Source organism: Eufriesea mexicana, unplaced genomic scaffold (genome assembly GCF_001483705.2).
Source record: "Eufriesea mexicana isolate 0111107269 unplaced genomic scaffold, ASM148370v2 scaffold3014, whole genome shotgun sequence".
NCBI classification, from domain to species: domain Eukaryota; kingdom Metazoa; phylum Arthropoda; class Insecta; order Hymenoptera; family Apidae; genus Eufriesea; species Eufriesea mexicana.
Window position 1 is genome coordinate 307141 of NW_016912342.1, and position 7489 is coordinate 314629.

Sequence of the window (7489 nt, forward strand, 5' to 3'; positions counted from 1 at the left end):
ATTACGCGAGGCTGTTTACGCTTCGCGTGTTTTGTTTATCGATTCACGGAGGAACGTCGGAGCACCCGGGGGATGAAAGGTCGTGGATGAAACGAGCTTGCTCTTTCGAGGAAGGGAGCCCTCCTCGATGGTGGAGGAAATTATAATCCGGTTAGGCTGTTTTTCTTCGTACAAACAGCGGACCTACGAGTCCCTAAAGAGGATCGGTCGCGTCGTCGGAATCTCGGCCTCGGGCGCAGCGTTCGATGGAATTTCGTCGTCTGTCGCGATTCCTTCGCGGAATTCAATCTTCGCGTAGGTCAGAGAGCCGCGAAGGGACGCTGACGCGCGGTGCTTGCTCGTAAATAAACCGCGGAACGTGTACTTATCGCGGCAATTACAGCAGCCCGGTGTATCATAAATAATAAGTAACCACTGGCTGCTCGGAGCGCCGTCACGTCCTGCGATCTCGTTAATTCGTTTGATAAGCGACGTTCTCGAACGAAGTGATAATTGCTGACGGAACAGCGGTAGTCCCGACATTCGCTTTCGAGCACCTCCGTCGTTCGTAGCTTCCATGAATATTTATTTTCGCCCGATAGTCGCCGATTAATTCGTTCTTTAATACCGTCCAACCGGGTACCGGTTTCTCGGTGTAATTCATCGCTGGAAAGCACGGCTCGTCCGGGGGCCAAGATCGATCGTGCTCGATCCACCGTGGCGTTAATTTGCAGTTGGACGATCGCGCAGGATCTAATGCCTGGCTTTCCGGGGGCCGAGATCGGCCTCTGAAGGCACTTTTCGAAAGGCACGTGCATCGTTAGCCACCTGTACGCCTCCGCAAGACCTCTTCCCGGAATTTCTGCTATCGAGCTGGCTTTTGATCGATCGTCGATCGTTTTAGAAACGGGATCTGTTAGCGGGATTTATCAGCGGGATCGATTAACCCTGGGATACCAGTTTATCGCATAATTCGTGATTTAATAACGGAACGTCCGTGTTGTTGTTTGTCTATCAGGGAGATACGTGTCTAGGGCTTTCCTGAGACTCCAGTTTCCCAATATATAGCCCGATAACGATTTAAACTCAATATCGAGCGCAGCGAATCTTGCTTAAATCAAAGCACCGATTACTCGTTATCTCGATGTTCCAGTAAATCGACGTACGTGGATGTAGACCAGTCGGTTATGGTATGTCGATACGGTAGCTAAAGTGGATCGATAGGACGATAGACTCGATAGGCAGATTGCGGAAGATATCGGGAGAGTTTATATTATTCTTATTACGATGTTTTGTCTTCTTATCGGTGACGCAATGGCAGAATTTACGGTCTTCCATTTAACGACTTGACGATTAACCAGTGGATCATGCGAATTTACGTCTTTACTCGAATTCTAAGCTGCGTTAAAAATTTGAGAAGTAAGAGTGAAATGTATACGATATTCGTGATGTCAGTTGTTGACAAAGATAATGAAGATGGAAAAGATATTTGAGCAAATTGCATTAATTATATACGAAAGGGGTAGACTGCTATAGTCTTCAATAACAAATACGTTGAAATGCTGTGAGTAGCTATGAGTATAGCCTGTACCAGCATTGGCCTGACAGGCATCTGCACCGGCATTTGTTTCAATCTTTGTCTTTTTTAACGGAGTTTAGTTCAGCTCCATGTCAGGCCTCGCCGCCATATTAGTTTATACAAAATATTAGTTCTTTTAGTTCAAACCAGCAGTATTTAGTTTTTCCTCCTTCTTTTTCTTTCCTATAATTTCTAAATAAAATATATGAAAAAGGTAAACAGGAACGATTGATAATCCCTCTCGTATGGCAGACTTATGAGAAAAATTAAAAAATTGCCGAAGAAAATGGTATTTATTATTTCTATTCAAGAAATACTAGCAAATAAATAACTTTGCAAAATTTGATTAGAAATATTACCGATTTAATCAAATTACAACGCTCGAAAATCATACCATCTTTCCCAATGCTGTCCAACAACCCTATCCGTGTCAAGATCGGTATTGACTTTACCTGGAAATCCATTTAGAACTTAACCTGGGAAACGAAATTTAAAGCAAAGCGATTAGCTGACCCACTCCAAGGATAAGTTTACCGATCATTTCAATTACAATAAACCTATATCTTAATAACGCGTGATAGCCGATATCGCTTAGAGATAAATGGCCGTCCTACCGCGATAACGAAATTTTTTATCCATTCTAATCGCTGCGTTCATCAGTCGGTGGTTGGTGACTTCCTAGCGCGGAGCGTTCTCTACGAACAACGAAACAAATAAAACCGAACACGCGCGAATTCGTAGAGACGCGTTTGATTAACAACGAAACGAAGATGTGGAAAGCTCGATTCGCTTTGGTGCTCGCGCTCGTCACGCCCATCTTGCTCGACGGTGAGTGACATCCCTGAGGAATCGACGAGCACGTTTCGATAAGTATCGTTATTGCCTAACGCGTCTTCTTCATTTACGAGTTACGTCGGTGCTATTACGTCGATTCGTGGAATTTTATGGAGCACAGGATAAGCTCAGAAATTGCGTATTTGTTTGATCCAAGAATATTTCCAGCTCATCTCCTTCCATCGGTTCCGGTCGACCGTTCCGAAACTGACCCACAGAACCAGATAAGCCCAGAAGTTGATCCATGGAACCAGACTAGCTTGGAAATTGATCCACAGAACCAGACTAGCTTAGAAATTGATCCACAGAACCAGACCAGCCCGGAAGCTTATCCAAAAATCCAGATTAGCCCAGAAGTTGATCCGTGGAACCAGACTAGCTTGGAAATTGATCCACAGAACCAGACTAGCCCGGAAGCTTATCCAAAAATCCAGATTAGCCCAGAAATTGATCCACGGAATCAGACTAGCTCGAAAACTGATCCACAGAAGCTGACTAGTCCATCAACAGATCCACAGAATCAGACTAGCCCGAATCCCGATTCCGAGGTGGAACTTCTGCATTTGTCCAGACGTATAGTTAATGGCACGAAGGCGGCAATAAGCCAGTTTCCTTATCAGGTACATCGGTACAACAACTGATCTATCGCGATACGAACTCGGGAACAAAAGTCAATTGTTTTCTTGGAAACGCTTCGCAGGTATCTCTTAGAAGAAGTCAGAATTCTGCGCACTTCTGCGGAGGCTCGCTGATAGACGAACTGGTAGTACTCACAGCCGCGCATTGCATGTTCGACGAGTAAGTGATCTTGCAAATTCACCGATGCTTTTATCCCCCATTGCGTAAATCGAGATCGTTTCTGAGAATTTCGAGCTAATTGGTTTTCTCGAAAATGGTATTTAGATAAAGTATTTATCGCAATTTCTTCGGGTTTTCTTGTCAGTTATTTGTAGTAAGGGTTAACACGTTTACACAGGTGCTGATTTTTGCGTTTCTCGCTGCGAGGTGGCGCGCGTGTTCGTGCATTGCTTCATCTGGCGGTGCACGTATTCAAATTTGTTGGATTGAAATGGCGAGCACGTGGAATTATAAATGCAGTAACAAAACGAACAAAAATATATATATATATTAGGTCTACCGGAAAGTTCTGTCGTTAATGTCATCTGAAGTTTTGTCGAATTCACTATACTTTCCAGACTTAATACCTAATTCCATCATCCTGGGAAGTGGTCATAAGTAAGGATGAAAATGATATTGTTAGATAAATGTAAATAAATTTGTTGAAAATGTATTATTTTCTTTTACTTCGAAAACGGACAGAACTTTCCCGTAGACCTAATATATTTATTATATATATTAGTTTAATCTTTTAATTCGTATTTTAATTTTAAGTCTCTTTAGCTCGTAAATAGAATGTATTGGAATTAACATCCTTTATTCCGTATATTTGCCAATCAAACATACATATATATAGAGAGAGAGATTTAAGAGTAAAAATACGAACTAAAAAATTGAACTAATTACGCAATCCACACTCGTACATCAACTCTTCGAACTATCACTGACTTTACTTTCTTCAGAACAGCCTTTGCACCCTTAATATTGTTCTACGTATACAAGTGACACTCCTATAACACGGTAGATAGGTTCCTAGAAAATGCCGTGTTGTGTGAAACCGTGTTGTATGAGACCCAGAGCCAGTACGAAAAAGGGGGTTACGTTTCGAAAATTTACTAGAAACAAATTTCCTTTTTATTTCTACATAAACAACTCAATTTTTATTAAAAATATAAACGTATGTACAACACAAAACAAGACAAAAACAAAAATATTATTTTAATATAACATAACTTTAATTTAATAAATTTCTTCGTCGTCATTGCTCATATAGAAGTATAGTGTTGTACAAAGATTTTTGCAATTTTCTTATTGCGTTAGAGCGAAACCGTATTACAGGATACCGTGTTGTAGGAAGGTTCCCGCAATTTATGAATCGTGTTATAGTGAAACCGTGTTATAGGAGGGCTACCTGTACTATATTGTTAATACGTTACTAATGATACTCAGAACAGATATACAAAAGAATACACCCGTCCTCGCGTCTATTATTTGTTCCATCATTTGTCTTCTTTTACTGCCGTACACTTACTATTCCTACATGTATAACGTTGTTCTCCAACAGAAAGTTTACAGTAAACTTTTGTTCCGATGGAATATTCAAGTATGAACCACCGGTGGTACACGCGACGTGAACGTGTTAAATACTGGATGGCTCTTAGATGTCTTTAAATGAAGATTTATTTACAGACGCTATTTATTATTTATTATTTATTATTTATTCTGAACGTGGTATAAATATCGCAGGTATGACATTCAAATACAACCCTGGACGATCATAGTGATCGGTGGAGACCTCAAGCTCAGCGAACAAAGCGCGACTAGTCAGAGGAGAGGCGTGGAGAAGATTCATGTCCATCCCCAGTACGATAGTTCTACCTTGCAGAATGACATAGCCGTTCTCGTTGTACGATCTACTTTATTTCCACTTTCAACAACCTTCGCCAACTTTTACGAACCTTCTCATCCCAGCCTTCGCGTTGCAGCTCAAGATAAAGTTCGAATTAACGCCGGAAGTTAACACTGCACCTCTCGCAGCTCGTTCTCCAATTCCAGGAACTGTCTGCCAGGTTGCAGGATGGGGTTATCCAGCGGAAGTAAGTCTCTTCGTTCCTTTCTCGTATTAAGTTTAATTATTCCGCGAAATCTTCCGTGAATATGAGAGATTATTTCGTTCAGAATTACCCATGGGTGACTGAGAGCCTCATGTACGTGGATCTGCCGTTGTTGAGTCACGGCACGTGTAAGTATCTTCTGGAGAACATAACGGACTTCCCACCGGGGATGCTTTGCGCAGGATATCTGGAAGGCCAGAGGGACTCTTGTCAAGTAATGGGGAATTTTTATCGATACCTCACACGACTGTTCGTTTTTTCGATTTTCTTTATTTAATCGTTGGTCACAGGGCGATTCCGGTGGCGGAATGATCTGCGACGGCGTGCTAACTGGCGTGGTTTCCGGTGGCGATGGTTGTGCCCGGCCTCGAACCCCAGGTGTATACTCGGATGTCTATTTCTTCAGTGACTGGGTCAAAAACCACTTCGTAGAGGCAACAACATTGGACATTAAAATACCAGACTCTGGCTCTAAGCAGGTAATGGCTACCACGCTGTTACCCTCGATTCTATTCTCCATGCTGCTCCATATCTGACGTTGAGCGAACAGTGCTGTGTACATCCGTTTGCGAATATTCTAGGTCCGATTCTAAATCTCAGGCCAATCGAATATAAGCGAATTTGTACCGACTCTTGAAATAAAGATAGTACCTATCTTTTTATTGATTCTCCTTATTATCGATCTCCCTATTTTCACCCTGAATTGTCGCGTTCGTGACCCTTGCAATTTAGCAGAAGCCCTTCGAATAACTGTGTTATTGGCTATTACTTGAACTTACGAATTACTGGTATTAAAATGTACTTACGGTTCTTTCTACCACCATTATTCGTTTCCCTCTGACAGTGCCGTAGCTACGTGTAACCCCAGTACCAAGTATAGTGTAGCTAATACCTAACAGTCTGCGAATAAAAAACGAAACGTGGAAAATTTACAATAGATATGAAATATCTTAAACTTTGTGCGTAGCTCTTAGCTTGGCATCGCTTTCCAAAAGTTATTTTTTGGAAAGCGATACCAATTACCAGGTCTCGCCACGTGGAGGTGGCTACGCATCGAGACCCGGACATGCGCCCTAGTGGCGCAACCTACTGGTGCTATCCGTATCAAAGGTACCCTAATCTAACTTGAAGCGAATTAAGCTAAAGCGACTCTATTGACACTTTATTATATTTAATGTCTTACAAGGGGGACTTCGATTCGGTATACTAAAACTTTATTGTCGCAACGCTAAGATATTTTATTACAAGAGACTCTAATAAATTTTCATAAAAATGGGGAATGAAATATGAAAGACGCGAGCAAGTTAAAAATCGCGACGCGACCGAACGAGTTCGCGATTATTCGAAAGACCGACTAGCGTACGAGACGTACTCTCGTGTACAAGACAACTTCATGCCTCGGCACCCTCCCGATCGAACCTAGCCCATCCAGCCCCCACAGACCCTGCCATGACTTACTCGTGAACGAGAGTGGTCGACGAACCAGAGAAACATCCAAAATCAAGCCGAGGGTCCCTAGCGAGGCCCTGTAGCCGGTCACGCAGGCCCCTGCCACATGGGGGAGAAATTAATCATCCCATGGGGTCTGACCGTAGGCCCATATGCAGTGTCACGGCTACAGGACCCATACCCCGGTCGTGCACGCGCTGGTGCCCAGGACGACTAGGGCCGACAGACCCTCGAATTGACCCAGATGAGTGCCAGCCCGCCGACCACCCTAGAACCGATGCGTGACAAGGGTGGCAGTGGCGAGGGTGAGTGTCGGAACGAAACAGACCCTCGGATTGACCCAGATGAGACCCAGCCCGCCGACCACCCTAGAACCGACGCGTGACGAGGGTGGCAGTGGCGAGGATGAGTGTCGGAACGAATCGTTTGGATGACTTAAAAAACATGGAGTTATCGAGTACACGAGAGTACGTCGCGTAGGCTAGTCGGTACTTAAGAACAATCGCGATTATCGCGAGAACAATTATGTTCTATTTGTTAAACAGGAGGGGTAAGAGAGAAAAAATATGACAGGTATATATTCGCCCCAAGTTAGATGGCATACCTTTGTACGAACAGCGCGCACATGAAACTTAGTCTAGAAGTCTATCTTATGACTACTTAGGTCTACTTAGATCTAAACACACGCATCCCGCGTCATTCATGATGTAACCTAAATGAAGTCTTTAGGAAACTCGAGAATCTTGAGAAACCTAAAAGCTAAAACAGAATATATTATTGTTAATATCAACCTGAAATGAAACGGATTAGTACGAGGAAAGGAAACGAACGAATAGAAACCATGAAGGTTAACCAAGTGGAAGGAGCAAGCCACCGATGAGACAGAAACAACCCTACGATGAGATATAAACAATCC

The 7489-nt window shown here is 43.0% G+C and overlaps 1 protein-coding gene across 2 annotated transcripts; it reads left to right on the forward strand.

Annotated features, from left to right (window-relative positions):
• Positions 1 to 2229: 2229 nt before the first annotated feature.
• Positions 2230 to 5753, forward strand: LOC108551503 (trypsin-1). 2 transcript variants are annotated; one of them, XM_017905702.1, is made up of 8 exons: positions 2230 to 2386; positions 2561 to 3012; positions 3093 to 3190; positions 4757 to 4916; positions 4996 to 5106; positions 5189 to 5338; positions 5415 to 5603; positions 5706 to 5753. In XM_017905702.1, exons 1-8 carry the CDS (start codon positions 2329 to 2331, stop codon positions 5715 to 5717), a joined length of 1230 nt encoding a protein of 409 aa, XP_017761191.1. In that variant the 5' UTR covers positions 2230 to 2328; the 3' UTR covers positions 5718 to 5753. The 2 variants fall into 2 exon arrangements, with proteins under 2 accessions (XP_017761191.1, XP_017761190.1); XM_017905701.1 differs by having other exon boundaries at positions 5415 to 5747.
• Positions 5754 to 7489: the final 1736 nt, after the last annotated feature.